Genomic DNA, 19,772 nt, shown 5'->3' on the forward strand with positions numbered 1-19,772 from the left:
ATGTTTATACATTTCTTAATATATTGCATTTAATTGTTTAAACTGGCCTCGGTGGCATAGTGGTTAGGTCATCGGTCTACAGGCTGGTAGGTACTGGGTTCGGATCCCAGTCGAGGCATGGGATTTTTAATCCAGATACCGACTCCAAACCCTGAGTGAGTGCTCCGCAAGGCTCAATGGGTAGGTGGAAACCACTTGCACCGACCAGTCATCCATAACTGGTTCAACAAAGGCCATGGTTTGTGCTATCCTGCCTGTAGGAAGTGCAAATAAAAGATCCCTTGCTGCCTGTTGTAAAAAGAGTAGCCTATGTGGTGACAGCGGGTTTCCTCTGAAAAAAATCATCTCAAAGCATGTTTATACATTTCTTAAAGGAAGGGACAATTAAGGCATTTGGCCTGGTATGCATATTTAATGATATATAACGCACATTATTGCTTAATATCAACAAGTATAATCGTATAGTTAATTAATAAAACGGTTAAATGTGACGGTTATTATATATAACGGGCGCAGCCATTTTGTACCATCTCAGTGAGTACGCCCTCTGGCGAGCTGGTGGTTACGTAATACTTAACGCATAACGTCAGGAATGAGCCTTAGAACTAGAGAAACACAATCTACCTGGTTTTTGCAGGATGATAAATAGTCATACATTGCAATGTTCTGTAATAATACACATCCCAGTAAGCCAGCAATAAGTATATCCAGCATTATATATATATTATTTTTCAATACACAATAAAATACCATTGTCAAAGTGTCTACAAAACAAGTCGAAATAATTAACAATGTTTTGTCCATGCATTAACCTACGTACTGAAATGATACACGGAGTGTTTTCTTAGTTAATTGGTCTATGCTGTTAGTTGCTTCTACCTGTGATTCCTGATTGGCAGGTGTGTATTTGATTGGTAACCAGACGAGCCAATTGACACTGTCTAGACATAAAAATAAATACCGGTATTGTGGAATATTACCTGTCGCCCCTAAAATGGTAATGGACATGGTTTATTACTGTAAATAGTTCTGTAAAACTATTGATTAAGTAGACTTTTCCATCTAAAACCACAGAACTGACCAATTACATAGTCCCAAAGAAAAGAAAATAGTGTACATTTTTCCTTTGGATTATTTAACAGAGAAAAATACTATAACCCTATTTTGTTCCGTTAATGCAACTTGAAATATATTTAGCTAAATGGTTTATTATATTATTACGTCATTTATGCTGTTTTACTAGTCGGGTTGATCAAAGAGAAGCGCCTTGTCGAAATTTACTGCTTTTGTTTACACTGTACATACAGGAGATGGTCAGGAGCTGATGTCACTTCGCCCCAAGCTATACCACCGGACGTCACAAAAACAAAACAAAATGGCTGCCCCCAGTTAGCAGGAATAATCATGGTGTTTTTATTAACTCTAAAATTACGAGGTTTTCATTTGCTAAAGTGTCAGTATGTGTTGGTGGTTCAGGTATGCATCTTTCCAACACATAAGACTCTTGTTTGAGTTGACCCTACCTATAATGCCTTATTAGCATTTAATTATTTAAATTCTCGCTCCAGCCAGTGCACCACGACTGGTACATCAAAGGCTGTGGTGTGTGTTATCCTGTCTGGGAAAGTGCATTAAAAGATCCCTTGCTGCATTAGGAAACATGTAGCGGGTTTCCTCAGAATTACCAAATGTTTGACATCCAATAGCTGATGAATAATTAATCAATGTGCTCTAGTGGTGTCATTAAACAGAACCAACAAACATAATTCTTTAAATTCATTTATTTTATTTTTGGATTAATTGTCTGTTTTACATCACAGATTTATTTTGTAAAATGAATTAAGAATTTAATTTAATCTAGCACCAAATCAATTATGTGGGGCGGGACGTAGCCCAGTGGTAAAGCATTCGCTTGATACGTGGTTGGTCTGGCATCGATCCCCTTTGGTGGGCCCATTGGGCTTTTTCTCGCTCCAGCCAGTACACTATGATTGGTATATCAAAGGCCGTGGTATGTGTTTTCCTGTCTGTGGGATGGTGCATATAAAAGATCCATTGCTGCTAATCGAAAAGAGTAGCCCATGAATTGGTGACAGCGGGTTTCCTCTCTCAATATCTGTGTGGTCCATAACCACATGTCTGACGTCATATAACCGTAAATAAAATGTGTTGAGTGCATTGTTAAATAAAACATTTCCAAATCAATTGTGTTACATGTATGGTGAGAAATTTAATAAAGCAGAATATTTGTTTAAATATTTATAATATCTATTGTATATATTATCTCTTTCAGAACACCTACACATTTGTTGGAAAGGTTTTTGATAAAAAGTCCAACCTTTTCATCTGTGCCAACGCAACTATTACATTTCGTAGTTAAACATTAAGCAACACGATTTCCACATGAGTGAGTGAGTGAGTGTGAGTGTTACATCTACTAAAACATGTATCTTAGTGGTGAAAAGTGAGTAATTTTGTTCCTCTTCAACAGCTAGATCAGACTGTATTAGTTTTGGGGTAGATTTATTTAGAGAATAACTAACGAGCTACGAGGAATTACGGATTATCTGTCCCGAGTGAATTAATGTTGTAAACCCGAGCCTCTGGCGAGGGTTTTACAGCATTAATTCACGAGGGACAGATAATCCGTAATTCCTCGTAGTGAGTTGGTTATTTTCTTTATTACCCATTGTCAATCATTAACGATTTTAAAAGTATATTTACGTTCTCGCTGCTGTAACAACTAACAAGCTCTACGAGCCATAGCAATATATTCATACGCGCCGTTACCGGTGCACACCCAACAGTATCCACCAAAGAATAGTTCCAAAAAACCCCAGTCAAAATAATAAAATAAAAACATTTTTAAACATTTGTACATATATTTTGTTTATTAATTTTTGAAAATGATCACAGTAATATTACCATATAGACATAGTTTGACCGATGAATGGAATCATGAATGAACAAACAGTAGTCCCGGCAGTATGTAATTGCCAATCAAATCTTGTCTTTTTAAAGCCAGCCAATCAGTGACTGTAGAAGCAATCTGCACACTGTGCAGAGATCGAAAAAATATTACCCCGTATATTTGAGCCCATATGGGTAATAAATACAAGATATTGTTTAGATAATATTAAATATATATATACCAGATTAATGTTGTGGAGGTTTATTGACAAAATTAATTGAGTGGAAATTTATACTAAATATAATACCACATTAATATAGTGGAGGTTTACATACCAGATAATAGATTGATTTAGTGGAATGTTACAAGCGATGAAATATCAAGTGACATTATTGGCGGTTTATTGGTATTTATACACAATACAAAAATAGATTAATTTAGTGGAATGTTACAAGCAATGTAATATCAGATGACATTACTAGAGGTTTATTGGTATTTATCACATTAATTTAGTGGAGCTTTATACAAAATACACAAATAGATTAATTTAGTGGAATGTTACAAGCAATAAAATATCAGATGACATTACTGGAGGTTTATTGGTAGTGTAATATCAGATTAATTTAGTGGACTTTTACAAGCGATGTAATATCTGGTGACATTATTGGAGGTTTACTTAGAGTAATATCATATAAATTAAGTTAATTAACTGATTTCTCATACTCATTGTTTGCTATTACTACGGAATCTCATTTTCACAGAATTTACTCATTCAGTGCATTTGAGTCCTTGTGTTTTATTCAGAAAAATGTGTCACTGTGGAAATACAAAAAAGTATTTTAATTTCATGATTTTTAAAGCTTGGAATGGAAAGTCCTTGAAAAACAATTAAAAGCACTATTATATATATATATATATATAAAAAAAAATTTTTTAACCTCACAAACTTGTAAAAATTGTCACAACATTTCAGATATAATACCGTAACTACAGTACACATGTGTTATTAGGTGTTGGAAGATGTCAATGAAGGGGTTACCACTTATATATTAATTAGTTTTTCATTGGGGGATATGCATAATCATTAGAATTGGGGGTGGGGAGTACCCCCTGCCCCATCTTCTGACTCCTATATCAGTATGTATGAACACTGATGAACTATTTTGAATGTGTATGTGTCACTATCTTGAGTAGTACTTGGATTTGTGGAATATAATCTTAGCTCCCTTTTCACTACCCAATGTGAACTCTCCTCACTACAGCCCCAGCACCTGGTTATATGTGAACTCCCCTCACTACGACCCCAGCACCTGGTTATATGTGAACTCCCCTCACTACGACCCCAGCACATGGTTATATGTGAACTCCCCTCACTACAGCCCCAGCACCTGGTTATATGTGAACTCCCCTCACTACAGCCCCAGCACCTGGTTATATGTGAACTCCCCTCACTACAGCCCCAGCACCTGGTTATATGTGAACAGCAGTCCACCTTATAAGAGTTTCACTACCCAATGTGAACTCCCCTCACTACAGCCCCAGCACCTGGTTATATGTGAACTCCCCTCACTACAGCCCCAGCACCTGGTTATATGTGAACAGCAGTCCACCGTATAAGAGTTTCACTACCCAATGTGAACTCCCCTCACTACAGCCCCAGCACCTGGTCATCTGTGAACTCCCCTCACTACAGCCCCAGCACCTGGTCATCTGTGAACTCCCCTCACTACAGCCCCAGCACCTGGTCATATGTGAACTCCCCTCACTACAGCCCCAGCACCTGGTCATATGTGAACTCCCCTCACTACAGCCCCAGCACCTGGTCATCTGTGAACTCCCCTCACTACAGCCCCAGCACCTGGTCATCTGTGAACTCCCCTCACTACAGCCCCAGCACCTGGTCATATGTGAACTCCCCTCACTACAGCCCCAGCACCTGGTCATCTGTGAACTCCCCTCACTACAGCCCCAGCACCTGGTCATCTGTGAACTCCCCTCACTACAGCCCCAGCACCTGGTCATCTGTGAACTCCCCTCACTACAGCCCCAGCACCTGGTCATCTGTGAACTCCCCTCACTACAGCCCCAGCACCTGGTCATCTGTGAACTCCCCTCACTACAGCCCCAGCACCTGGTCATCTGTGAACTCCCCTCACTACAGCCCCGGCACCTGGTCATATGTGAACTCCCCTCACTACAGCCCCGGCACCTGGTTATATGTGAACTCCCCTCACTACAGCCCCAGCACCTGGTTATATGTGAACTCCCCTCACTACAGCCCCAGCACCTGGTTATCTGTGAACTCCCCTCACTACAGCCCCAGCACATGGTTATCTGTGAACTCCCCTCACTACAGCCCCAGCACCTGGTTATCTGTGAACTCCCCTCACTACAGCCCCAGCACCTGGTTATATGTGAACTCCCCTCACTACAGCCCCGGCACCTGGTTATATGTGAACTCCCCTCACTACAGCCCCAGCACCTGGTTATATGTGAACTCCCCTCACTACAGCCCCAGCACATGGTTATCTGTGAACTCCCCTCACTACAGCCCCAGCACCTGGTTATATGTGAACTCCCCTCACTACAGCCCCAGCACATGGTTATATGTGAACACTACAGCCCACCTTATAAGAGTTTCACTACCCAATGTGAACTCCCCTCACTACAGCCCCAGCACCTGGTTATATGTGAACTCCCCTCACTACAGCCCCAGCACATGGTTATCTGTGAACTCCCCTCACTACAGCCCCAGCACCTGGTTATCTGTGAACTCCCCTCACTACAGCCCCAGCACCTGGTTATATGTGAACTCCCCTCACTACAGCCCCGGCACCTGGTTATATGTGAACTCCCCTCACTACAGCCCCAGCACCTGGTTATATGTGAACTCCCCTCACTACAGCCCCAGCACATGGTTATCTGTGAACTCCCCTCACTACAGCCCCAGCACCTGGTTATATGTGAACTCCCCTCACTACAGCCCCAGCACATGGTTATATGTGAACAGCGGTCCACCTTATAAGAGTTTCACTACCCAATGTGAACTCCCCTCACTACAGCCCCAGCACCTGGTTATATGTGAACTCCCCTCACTACAGCCCCAGCACCTGTTTATATGTGAACTCCCCTCACTACAGCCCCAGCACCTGATTATATGTGAACTCCCCTCACTACAGCCCCAGCACCTGATTATTTGTGAACTCCCCTCACTACAGCCCCGGCACCTGGTTATATGTGAACTCCCCTCACTACAGCCCCAGCACCTGGTTATATGTGAACAGCGGTCCACCTTATAAGAGTTTCACTACCCAATGTGAACTCCCCTCACTACAGCCCCAGCACCTGGTTATATGTGAACTCCCCTCACTACAGCCCCAGCACCTGGTTATATGTGAACAGCAGTCCACCTTATAAGAGTTTCACTACCCAATGTGAACTCCCCTCACTACAGCCCCAGCACCTGGTTATATGTGAACTCCCCTCACTACAGCCCCAGCACCTGATTATTTGTGAACAGCAGTTCACCTTATAAGAGTGATGGCCTCTAATATATTCAGCTCTTTTTAGAACCCAATATTTTACCATTTTGATTGTGTATGAACATTAACACACCACATACCATATTTTTAAAGTTGCTTTTGCACTTTACTTTTTGCATCTGCTCAATGTTTTTGTACTTTTTACATAGTAAACAGAAGTTGTATTATATGTTATTATATATATGTATATGATATATAAACCAGCTTGCAGTTAATATAGTATGTGTATGCCATGTAATGTTTGAAACTTATAGCACTTTTTACATTGTAAACAGAAGTTGTATTATATGTTATTATATATATGCATATGATATATAAAGCAGCTTGCAGTTAATACAATATGTGTATGTCATGTACTTTTTACATATTAAATATCAAAACAGAGATTACGAAGGGTGATTTGTAATGCAACAATATAAATAAGTAATTGGTTGGCTGTGATATTTGATTCTCTTGAAATAATTTATCATATTCCATGTTTCTTAACCTGATTATTAATAAGTAATTACACACTAGTTTTATTTACCTTTGTTCAAGTCTGATAAGTATCTAATTGATGTTATTTTCATTTTAAAAAGTAAAACATTATCCGTTATAATACACCAACAAAGGCTTGTTTCTTGAAGTTTTATTTTGTTTCAGGTTATTTTAAATTACATATACATTATGTACATGTATTTCTCCTCAACTCTAGCAGCCATTTAGGATCTACATTTTTGTTTGTTTGTTACATATACCGTAATGCATTTACTGGTAGTTCACATTGCCTTTTTTTTTAATTGTTGATCAAATGTAACATTCCAAGAAGAGGGGGTGTGAATTTACACGTTTCTCACCCCCCCCCCCTTTAGTTTTGTTTCCATCATTTTTGAGTACCTTAATCCATATACCAGGTAGTAGTAGTAGTAGTAGTAGTAGTAGTTAATTCTCATTTGAAAAAATTGATGAAATTCTTTACAACTGTTAACAGTCAATTACCTATGCAATAAAATTATTTATGTTGTGAAATTGAATTGTTTAATGTACATTTCAGAAAAGTTAGTTGATGCACAAGTTTGAGCATAACATTCAAGGGGAGATAATCATCTAACTACATCCTATTTCCATTTTTGTATTTCAATATTTTACAGAGAAATATTCTCAAGTTTAATCATATATAGAGCAGTATATTTTTTTACTTGACTTTGTAACTTTTGTAAGAGGCCATCTATTTAGTATTTACCAAAATGCTGAGACAGAAAGTTAATGTCCTCGCTACCCTACATGTATTTTAATACGGCATACCAACCATTATTTTGCTATGCAAATTTTAAAAAGTGTCAAATATTTCTTTAGATCTACAATTGACTGTTGACTTCATGTAGCTGACACAGTGTTGTAGTCTGAAGTATTCTGATGTTACCTCAGTCTTTCTATAGCTTTATAAAAATATTATTTTGTGTTCTGTAAAATGAGCACACGGTATGCATTGCATTTAGACACTTAGACAATCAGTATGCATGCGTATGCTTTGTTAAGAACACTACTACCACCCTTTAATGCATACATACTAAATTGGTGGCCTTTCATTAATAATCAAGACATTTTAAAGAACAAAATAAAACAATGTATAAAAGCTATTTACGATTTTTCTTTTTAATTTGACTGGAGTGTGAGAGAAATATTACTTGTTGAAGAAAATAATCTCACATAGCATAAAGTTCATTCTTCACCATGAGCAGAATCCAGGTGAGTTGAAGATCACTCTCAGAAAATGGAGCTGGGTGAGCAATCACATACAGTTTTGAATAAAAGTTATTAAAATTGAACTGTAAACATGATCAATTTGCCACTCCTAAAACTTTCCAGTTCATCATTATGGATGAGAGCAGGAGTCAGGGGTGGTGCAGATGGTATGGCCATACCACTTTTCACAATCATACCACAGAATTTGTTCTGGGAATTTTTTAAGGGGTGTCATGTACATTGTAACCAAATTTCAAAATATCCCAACATGCATCATATACATAATAGTCTTTCCAGTGTATTTACAGTCTACCAAGATATTGCATCCTCTAAAAAAAATTCAGTATATTGTATACAATCATACCACAGAATGTTTTCTGGGAATTTTGTACGGTGTATTGGTGAACACTGCGCACCCTCAGCACCCACCACCTGGATCTGCGTCTGCTCCATTGAAATGTTTGGTTCTTTGAAGAATAAGCGTCCAGTTTCTCTTTGTGTGTACACACACATTGCATCTCTACAACTGGATTTCTCGCTCCAGCCAGTGCACCACGACTGGTATATCAAAGGCCATGGTATGTGCTATCCTGTCTGTGGGATGGTGCATATAAAAGATCTCTTGCTGCTAATCGAAAAGAGTAGCCCATGAAGTGGCGACTGGGTTTCCGTAACCATATGTCTGATGCCATATAACCGTAAATAAAATGTGTTGAGTGCATCATTAAATAAAACATTTCTTTCTTTCTTTCCCTACAACTGGGGGCGGGACATAGCTGGTGTAACAAAGACTGTGGTGTGTACTATCCTGTCTGTGGAATGGTGCATATAAAAGATCCCTTGCTGCTAATCGAAAAGAGTAGTTCATGAAGTTGCGACAGCGGGTTTCCTCTCAAAATATGTGTGGTCCTCAACCATATGTCTCATGCGTGATCGGTTTGGGATCAATCCCCGTAGGTGGGCCCATTGGGCCATTTCTTGTTCCAGTCCATACACCACGACTGGTATATCAAAGGCAGTGGTGCTATCCTGTTTGTGGGATGGTGCATATAAAAGATGCCTTGCTATTAATGGAAAAATGTAGCGGGTTTCCTCTCTAAGATTGTATGCGTGTGCATGTGTGTGTGTGCGTGCATCAATGGAGGTGTGTCTACTACAATGAAATGTGTGTGTCTCTTGTACTTTGAAGAAAAAGTATCCAGTTCCTTCTCCCCTTCTTCTTCCCTCTATCTAACTGTGTGTTTGTATGGGTGTGTGTGTGTGTGTGTTTGAATGTGTCTGTCTGTCTCTCTCTCTCTGTGTCTGTCTGTCTCTCTGTTTCTCTCCGTCTCTCTCTCTGTGTGTATGTGTGTCTGTATGCATGTGTATGTGCATGTTTGTGTGTGTATGTGTGTTTATCTATGTGTATATGTGTCCGTGTGTATCTGTGTGTGTGTGTGTGCATGTGTGTGTATGTCTGCGTATGTGTCTGTGTGTGTATGCGTGTGTCTCTCTGTGCATGTGTGTGTGTCTGTGTGTGTGTGTGTGCAAGTGTATGTATGTGCGTGTACGTGTCTGTCTGTGCGTGTGTGTATCTGTGTGTATGTATGTATGTCTGTGTGTGTATGTGTGTGTGTGTGTGTGTGAATGTGCGTGCATCACTAGAGCCGTGTCTGCTACAATGAAATGTTTTGTACTTCTTCACTACCCCTCACTACAGCCCCAGCACCTGGTTATATGCAGAGTATGACAAATATTTTGAAAAGTCACTAGCCACAGGGCTAGTGGGTTTGTGAAAACCACTAGCCCACCAAGATAAAGCACTAGCCCAAATTCCTGATCAATTATAATGATTTTTATATATTTTTTGTAACATTACACATTTATGAGTATAACAGTAAAATAAAACAAACGGTTAAATCATATTGTAACTTTCAGTTTTTTGTCGTGTTGTACGTTTGTTTTTTTGTCAAGTGTGATCCATTGTCATTGTTCTGTTTTCGCTTTTGCCCTACCCCCGGGAAAAAATAATTGAGCAAACTCATGGTTGATATCTAAACCCACTATCAAAATAATTAAATTTAAATGAGGGTACGACAGTGTGACACACGTAATAGGCCAAATAGACCCCTACACGTAATAGGCCAAGCCGAGTCATTGCATGTGCGGTTACCATTAAAGTAAATTGTTTTCCTGATTGCCGATAACCACATGTCAGCGAAGTGTTAAATTAAAAAAACAATAGGTAAATAAAACAAACACTGAAATTCAAAGTATGACTGGGGTTTACTTGATTGAGATTAACCTATCGTCGCGATTGGTGATTTCCAAGTTCTTTGCCTAAAACATATGCGAGATTAACTACCACGTGACGTGTCCAACCAATGAAAACACGCATGTCATTAGACTTATATCCTGTGCCAGAAACTTGAAAGGGAAAAAGTAAACAATGCATGCTGTAACTGTGACGATGTAGAGATAGCATGTTACTGCAGTTTGCAGACCTAGTTCAAGTGGATTATTATTATATACTGATTGCGTCACAATCAAATTTATTAAACGAAATTTCTGCCGAGAGAAAAAGTAAAACAAACACACGATTGTTCGCATTGAGCGATAAGGGTGGGGATGGAAACCACTAGCCCTGCGGGCTAGTGGTTTTGTGTTTCTCACTAGCCCGAACTTAAAAACCACTAGCCACGGTCGTCGGGCTAGTGGATTTGTCAAACTCTGTTATATGTGAACAGCAGTTCACCTTATAAGAGTGATGTGCTATCCTGTCTGTGGGATTGTGCATATAAAAGATCCCTTGCTGATAATGGAAAAGAGTAGCCCATGAAGTGGCGACAGCGGATTTCCTCTCAATATCTGTGTGGTCCTTAACCATATGTCTGATGCCATATAACCGTAAATAAAATGTGTTGAGTGCATCGTTAAATAAAACATTTCTTTCTTTCTCTACAACTGGGGGAGGGACGTAGCCCAGTGGTAAAGCATTTGCTTGATGCACAGTCGGTCTAGGATTGATCCCCGTCGGTGGACCCATTGGGCTATTTCTCGTTCCAGCCAGTGCTCTACAACTGGTGTAACAAAGACCGTGGTGTGTACTATCCTGTCTGTAGGATGGCGCACATAAAAGATCCCTTGCTGCTAATCGAAAAGAGTAGTTCATGAAGTTGCGACAGCAGGTTTCCTCTCAAAATATGTGTGGTCTTCAACCATATGTCGGATGTGTGATCGGTTTGGGATCGATCCCTGTCGGTGGGCCAATTGGGCTATTTTTTGTTCCAGTCCATGCACCACGACTGGTATATCAAAGGCAGTGGTGCTATCCTGTTTGTGGGATGGTGCATATAAAAGATCCCTTGCTATTAATGGAAAAAATGTAGTGGGTTTCCTCTCTAAGACTATATGTCAAAATTAACAAATGTTTGTGTGTGCGTGTGTGTGTGCATGTGAGTGTGTGTGCGCACATCAATGGTGCGTCTACTACAATGAAATGTCTTGTACTTTGAAGAAAAAGTATCCAGTTCCTTCTCCCCCCCCCCTCTTCTTCCCTCCATCTGTGTTTGTGTGTGTGTTTGAATGTGTTTGTCCGTCTCTCTCTGTCTGTCTGTCTCTCTCTGTGTGTGTTTCTCCGTCTGTGTGTATGTTTCTCTATCTCTGTGTTTGTCGGTCTGTGTGTATGTGTGTCTGTGTGTGTATGTGTCTGTGTGTGTGTGTATGCATGTGTCTGTCTGTGTGCGTGTGCCTGTGTGTATCTGTGTGTGCGTGCGTGTCTGTATGTGTGTGCATGCATGTGTGTGTCTGTGTGTGTGTATGCATGTCTGTCTGTGTGTGTGTATGTCCGTGTGTTTATGTGCGTCTCTCTGTGCGTGTGTGTGTGCATGTGTATGTGTGTATGTCTGTGTGTGTGTACATGTGTTTGTGTGTGTGCGTGTGCATCACTGGAGCTGTGTCTGCTACAATGAAATGTTTTGTACTTTGAAGAAAAAGTATCCCGTTTCTCCTCCCCGCCCCCCCCCCCCCCCCCCCCCCAAATCTCTCTGTGTGTGTGAGTATCCTTGTTTGTCTTGCAATATCTCGATTAAGTGTCACTACCTAACCTAGTCGTGAGTTTGAAATTTAATGTCTTGGAGTGTCATTAACCATTCCCTGACTTTATTTTCATGAATTTTCTTCATAAGATTTACCCATCTTATACATAATATGTTAATGTAACAATGACGTGTTCTGCTCACTTTCCACCCTCCAGTAGTGTTTTATAAACGAATCACCTTCTCCTCTTTTCCAATAAGAATGAATGGATGCTTAACAATACCCCAGCACAAAACTACATCAGTCTAAAGTCTGTCCCATCATTTTATAAACATGTACATATTTTGTAAATAATTTCAGTTTGTTTTGATGTAAGAAGAAAAGCTTAAATGCTTTGTAAATAACAAAAACATACTATTTTTTGTGTGCAATTTACAAATCAATTGGCTCAGACATATATATCTTGTAGTAAATTCCATAGTATGAAAAAAAAAAAAAGGCGTTCTCTATGGGATGGACTATAAGTGTATACCTTCTTTATGTTCCATCACTAGCCTTTCGCACATGTACATGTTTATGTTAATCCTCCACACTGAAAAGTACACTAGACATATTACTTAGGATATGGAATTGTGTATACAAAGATGTAGAAGAGGTTTGTTGATAAAAGAAACTTTCTCTGTATGCTCTTCGTGACACTTGAACCCCACCTCCTCCATCCCCACTGGCTGTACATATATTATAGTAGCCCGAGTACTCCGACTGTAAGAGAGCTAGATGGACATTTGGACAGTTATACGCACTCATTCCAAATGTCCAAATGTCCGTCTAGCTTTCTTACAGTCAGAGTACTTGGGCTAATATTATAGATGCTTCCAAACTAGACATTAATTCTTATTACTGAAAACTAGTCGATCTAGTTTTACTAAGGGTGGTCCAAGGCGTGTTAAATGAGCTCCAATACACCTAGCAAATGCTAGTACTATACATTTAATTAGTGTAGTCTGCTAACCTGAGCGTCATCCTATTCAATACTGGGTGGGTTTTCTCCATTTTTTAATTATTATATTTTATGCACTGCCCTTTTCTTTTCTCTCCTCTGATTTCCTTCTCATTTCTTTTGCTGTCCACTTTCACATCCCAGTCCATGTCTCCATCTGCGATAGACCTGTGCTTGTCTCTTGCACCCATCCATCGAAGTAACGTAATACAGAAAAAAAATCTCAAAATAGTTTAATCTTAATTGTAATAATGACATTATTTAAAAAAATTTCAATGAGATTGAAAACACCTTTAAGTTTCTTTATTTATAAAACATAAGTAGACATTTGAAAATTCAAAATTTAATTATATTATAACTGCATCAATTTTTTTTTCAATTCAATCATTTATTTCTGTATATGAATTATACAGACATGAATAATAATATCAATATTAAGAAAAGAAAAAAGAAGAAAACAATACATGTTATAATGGAAAGAAATGTTTTATTTAACGATGCACTCAACACATTGTATTTACGGTTATATGGCATCAGACATATGGTTAAGGACCACACAGATATTGAGAGAGCAAACCCGCTGTCGCCACTTCATGGGCTACTCTTTTCGATTAGCAGCAAGGGATCTTTTATATGCACCATCACAGACAGGGTATAACACGGCCTTTGATATACCAGTTGCGGTGCACTGTTATAATGGTTACAATATTTTAGCACAATTATAATTAATATACTAGTAACAATATTTAACAAGTGACATTGTCATTAGGTAGGAGGTCTAGCAACTAAAAGTAAAAGACGTCTTAGATCATCGTAGAACATTTTTACGAAAATGAAAGTAGAACCAAGGGAAACAACTCTTATAAACTAAGAGCATCTAGTTCTACGAGTACGATTTTTAGATCAGTGGTGTAAAACGTATTTATGTTGTAAACCATTTTTTGAAAGTACTTTTACAGTTATTCGCCAAACTATTATTTACCATCTAAGTATATTTACTTACTGTTACTTCAGAAGAATCCTATTTCCATTGATAAAGATACTATTGCACTTTAAGGTATGCATTTTCGTTAAGATCTTAATTTCGTAAAGTGTAATGCTAGGGTTGCATTTAGTTCGAACTAGAGTAGTTCATCAAGATTAACCTCGAGTGCATGGACACGAGGTTAATATTGATGAACTAGAGCTGCAACGAATACACCAAGTAGCGAATACGATACGTATCACGAATATGGGGTCTCGAATACGAATACAATATTATACATATTCACAAATACCAATAATTATAGTCCGGAGGGACGTAGTTAGTATGGTTCTTACTAAAAAGTATTGCCTTAATCAGTTAATGTCCCCCATGCACTACAATAATTACAGTGAATCTACCAATACTGTACTACTACTGACTTGCTGAATGAAGCAACCCACCAGTGAACATAACTCAAAAATAGCATTTAAATAGTAGGATGTTTTTAACATTAAACTTTGGAATGTTAGACATTGAAAATTAAATAATTAAATGTCAGTTATAAAAACAAAAATATAATAAAAAGAAAATTAACGAGACTCAAAAACAAAACAAGCAAACATTGTCTAGAAGAAAAAAGGTGCTCTTTAGGCAGTGACCACATCACCCTCTCCAAAGCAGAAATAAAATACATTTTTGTACATTTCACTATCAATAAAATCATGGAAACATACAAAAATATAGAGGTGTGTGGATGTTTGTGAACAGTGTTGTTTTTCTTTCATTTCCTTTTTTTTTTCCAAATAAGAATTTGAGAGCTGGTACTTTTTCCGAAGTGTAAAAATTAGCCCATGACTAATTTGGCTAATGTCTAATAAATACATAGCAGGGCTCGAATTTATCACCCACGGCAATTAAAAAATAAATTGAGTATGCCGATGGCAATTTTTTAAAACTGTATTTTTCTGTATAGGCTACATGTAGTCAAATTTCATGAATTTATGTCAATAAATTTCAATAAACAAGAATTTATTATAAATGGAATCATGCACAGGGTATGCGCATGACTAAATATAGTTCCGTTGCGTGGTACAAACTAAACACCAATTAACTCCAACCAGGACCCAAATATCCATGTTAAATACTGGCAGATAATGTTCATACACATCTGTACATTTTGCCGTCGGTTAAAAGCTATAATCTTTATCCGGCGGCACAAAAGTGCCATCGGTGACTCCCCCAACCGACAGCAGTTTATATGTCACCGACGGCAACTGCCATCATTGCCGCTGTTAAGTTCGAGCCCTGACATAGTAAAATCCCCAAAATTATGTGGGATTTAAAAAAAAATATATATAAGAATAATGAATGCTCAATTGTAAAGGTTGCATTAACAGTTAACTCTCCATAGTACATGCAGAGTTCGACAAATCCGCTAGCCCGACGCCTGGGGCTAGTGCTTTTTAACACAGGGCTAGTGACAAATGCAAAACCAGTAGCCCGATGGGCTAGTGGCTTTAACCCCCCCAAAAACCCACAAAAACACTGCTAGCTCACAATGTTTTTCCTCCACTGATATACGTTTGATAAATGTTATTCTATTGGTCATCTCATAATCAACAAATCAATAAGTATATATTAATATTCAACTTGAACTAGATTTCTATATAATGCAGTAACAAGAAGTTTCTACATCGTCAATTACAACAATACACACGATACAGACTGTTTTCTTTTCATTTCATAGACAGGAAACAACATTAATAAAACGCATGTTTTGATTGGTTGTACATGGTAGTGAAATCCTGCACATGTCAACAAGGTAATAAAGGTGTGAATGGCCAGTCCCAGTTAATTAACAGGCTAGTATAACTGAAGTACAACACCAGTCATGTGTAGAATTACAGTGTTTGTCTTATTTATCTATTGTCTTCTAATTTAATGCCTCGCTTACTTGCGATAGGGATGTTGGCAATCAGGGAACATAGCCGGCTTGACCTGTTTAATGTGCTTATCAGTTTGGATAATGTTTCACATCTGTACAAGATAATATATTTTTTTGTCTATCAATTAACAAGTTAAATCTTGCCAATTGGCAATTCCGTGGTCAAATTAACCAATAGGTCATTTTTAAACACTCATTCAAGGAACCAAAATTGGTATTATTTGAAAGGTTATTATCTGATATATTTGTTGATATCTGTCTGACATGGGATATATTGTCCTGTAGGCTATTTGAGCAACTGACATCACCGTTCCTGGTGACAATTCAGTACCAAATACACTGAACAAGACCATGCAACATTGTGTTACATTGTATTGTGCATTAAATTCTTTTGTTTTGGGTGGTTAGAGAGAGGAGTTTGTTAAATTGCTTATCCACTCCGGATGAGGGGGCGGGGATGGGATGCAAAAGCGAAAACGGGACAATGGTTTAGGATCAAACTTGACAAAATAGGGTAGGTCATGCAGTTTAAAAAAAACGTAAATTATTAATTTATTTTTGAAGTTTTATTCATCTGTACAGGTTGAAATAAATCATTAAATAATACTAATACTATTTTTTTTTTTTTTTATTCTCATGTACGTAAAAAAGGGAGAAGTAAACAGGTTTTTTTTTTTAGGTACTATAGGGGTTGGGTTCCTTGAAACACTGTTTTTCAGCCCTATATAAAGTGTGTTGTAATTGATCAGAAATTTGGGCTAGTGCTTTATTTTAGTGGGCTAATGGAATTTACAAACCCACTAGCCCTGTGGCTAGTGACTTTTTAAATTTTTTATCATACCCTGACATGGTTTTGCCAAAATGAATTTTGGATGTTATTTAACCTACATTATTTTCGGCTGTTACAGTATCTGCTGTAGAAGAATTCTCCAGCCAGTTAGTTAAATACCTAGATATAACATGCTGCGACCTTTTGTGATGTGCATAACCATTGATAATAATATGATAATAACTGTTCCATCGTTTTATCACAAGATTTTAAATGACAGAGTGCATAATTTTTATTATTCGCGAAAGTTTCAGAGATGATGTTGTAGTTTGTTTTGTATTTTTGGAGTGGGGATTCGTTCTTCACAAATAGTTGGCTGAAGTGTTTTCAAAAACCCATATTGCCGGCATTTAAGACACTAATGACGAACAGTTTAACATTATTATTATTATTAATATCTGCACTGTATACTATCGCATGTCACTTTATTTTTTATGTTGTTAATAATAATTAATTACATCATACAGAGGATGTACCAGTTTTCGTTATCGAAAACATCGCATGACTGACATAAATTGGCCATCGTGAGTACATTGGGTAGTGGATAGTAGACAGCTTAAAATACCTAGACTGTGTGTACATACAGCTTGCAAACTGTGGTCTTTCTAAATTTGATTAATTAATAATAACAATAATGAAGATAAACCCCTCCCCCAAACCACGAATACATTCGGTTCTTTGGGTACCGAATAATGAATGCTTATCGCAGATAGCCTGTATTCGGTACACTGAATACATCAGTGAATCATTGCAGCTGTAGTCCGAACGGACATAGAAAGTGTGGTTCTTGACTTAATGTGCACCCTGCACAAGGGTTACATTAAATTTATTCACATATATAATATATTTTTTAATGCTGTTTTAAAAATTCCTGCAGCCAGATAAAGTTGTAAAAGAAAACGATGATAAGAATTTAGTGTTAAAATATCTATATTTCACAAGACAAAACATGTTGAAAGACTCGAGAGAAACAAAAAAGCCTACAGATCTATGTGAAGAGAGATAAAAATAAGAAATAAGAAAATCTTGCCAAATGATATAATTTTTCTCTTTTTTAAAATAAAATATATGATGAGGTTTTAAAAAACAATAATATATATTTTTTTTTATCCAAATATAATATAAAAGAAAAAGAAGAGAGAAAAAAGTCCATCAGTTTTAGATAAATTACCTGACGAAATAGCTGACAACTTCTGAACGTAAGAAAACACCACAGCTTGTATATGTACCGAACCTGTAAAAGGCTAGTGATGCCAGGAATTGCTGACTCAAAGCTGGCAGTCACATTTGTGACACTAATAATATACAATTTGTATATGATTGTCAAGCCACTATCTAAAATACACAGTTATCTGACTTCACATACTATGTAGTAGAAGAGTAAAAAAAAAAAAATGGATATGTTGCAATACGATTTCTCACTGCAGAGTTTTTTTGATATACAGTACATTTGTATTTCCATTTCAGGTAGTGTGTGAACAAGGCTGCAGACTTTACTAGAGACTGTTATGGTTTATTCTTGAACTGAGTGACAAATGGTTGTGACCAGTATATCCTGATCACAGAAATGTCCGACACTGAAATTATTCTTGATGCCCTCAACATCCTGGTTTCTCCAAGTTCACAAACCCGCAGCAGTAAGTCTAATTACAATTAAAAAAAGGAGAAACAATTGTCCAAGACATACATGTGCATGTACATGAAAGTGATAAAAACATTTTGAAACCGTGTAATAAATTTATTTTGTATTACACATATGTGCAATCTGGACCGGAACTTTTAAATGGGGAATTCCCTTTTTTCTTTTTACTGCAGTTAGCACCTTTTATTTACTGATGTCATATATGATTTACAAATGATGTCACATCGTATTTGAAACATTACACAAGGCTGCCGCAGAGTATGATTCTTAGCGTTAAGTGAATCCATGAAATGAGTTTTGATAATAGATTTAACATAGTGTTGTTATGACGTTAAATTAAGAACCGTTTTTGTAAAACATAAAAGAAGGTATGTAATAAATACAGAACTTCACATACATTGTTTTCGCTTCCTATTTATTGTACTCGTTTATTTTGCGAAAGAATATTTATTCTTTTGCAAAATAAACTTGTGCAATAAATAGGAAGCTAAAACAACGTATGTGAAGTTCTGTATATATATAGTAGAATGAAGGAAATGTTTTATTTAACAACACACTCAACACCTATTTACAGTTATATGGTGCCAGACATATGGTTAAGGACCACAAATATATTGAGAGAGGAAACCCGCTGTTGCCACATCATGGGCTACTCTTTTTGATTAGCAGCAATGGATCTTTTATATGCACCATCCCACAGACAGGATAGCACATACCACAGCCTTTGATACACCAGTCGTGGTGCACTGGCTGGAGTGAGAAATAGCCTAATGGGCCCACTGACGGGGATCGATCCCATACCGACTGCACATCAAGAGAGCGCTTTACCACTGGGCTATGTCCCACCCCCTAATTATATAGTATGATACGCAAGCCCCTTTTAATAGCTCCTGATCGTTCTGATCACTTCTTCACTGTTGGTCTGCACTGCCGACCATCATCTTTGTACTTGGTCGAAGCTCCACCTCTTAGGGATCGTTCTGCACCGGTATCCAGTCGACAGCTGCACATGCATCATGCTGAAAAAGTGCATTCAAACCTGAAATCAGTTACAATTTTCACTGTGAGTGCTGACATCTTTGTTATGATATGTTGTGACATATAAGGATAGTTTGTGACGTCATGATATCCCCAGACTGTTGCGTTGTTTGCAGGTCGGTCAGAGCCGGTTTATCCCAGTAGTACATGTAGTGTAAA

The 19,772-nt window shown here is 37.9% G+C and overlaps 2 protein-coding genes across 2 annotated transcripts in view; both read left to right on the top strand.

Annotated features, from left to right (window-relative positions):
* Nucleotides 1-6,472, top strand: part of LOC121389075 (proline-rich extensin-like protein EPR1) — a 12,605-nt gene extending 6,133 nt beyond the window's left edge. Inside the window, exons 3-5 of the mRNA XM_041520691.1 lie at nucleotides 4,174-4,380; nucleotides 4,566-6,187; nucleotides 6,235-6,472. Coding sequence (XP_041376625.1) covers nucleotides 4,174-4,380; nucleotides 4,566-6,187; nucleotides 6,235-6,446 — 2,041 coding nt within the window. The 3' untranslated portion in view covers nucleotides 6,447-6,472. The remainder of the gene's footprint in view (nucleotides 1-4,173; nucleotides 4,381-4,565; nucleotides 6,188-6,234) is intronic.
* A 7,613-nt stretch (nucleotides 6,473-14,085) lies between these two features.
* The window catches only part of LOC121388543 (transport and Golgi organization protein 6 homolog), a 39,136-nt gene continuing 33,449 nt past the window's right edge, over nucleotides 14,086-19,772 (top strand). The window contains exons 1-2 of the mRNA XM_041519921.1: nucleotides 14,086-14,252; nucleotides 18,401-18,570. Of these exons, the coding sequence (XP_041375855.1) occupies nucleotides 18,501-18,570 (70 nt within the window). The 5' untranslated portion in view covers nucleotides 14,086-14,252; nucleotides 18,401-18,500. The remainder of the gene's footprint in view (nucleotides 14,253-18,400; nucleotides 18,571-19,772) is intronic.

This window comes from Gigantopelta aegis, chromosome 14 (genome assembly GCF_016097555.1).
Source record: "Gigantopelta aegis isolate Gae_Host chromosome 14, Gae_host_genome, whole genome shotgun sequence".
NCBI lineage: Eukaryota > Metazoa > Mollusca > Gastropoda > Neomphalida > Peltospiridae > Gigantopelta > Gigantopelta aegis.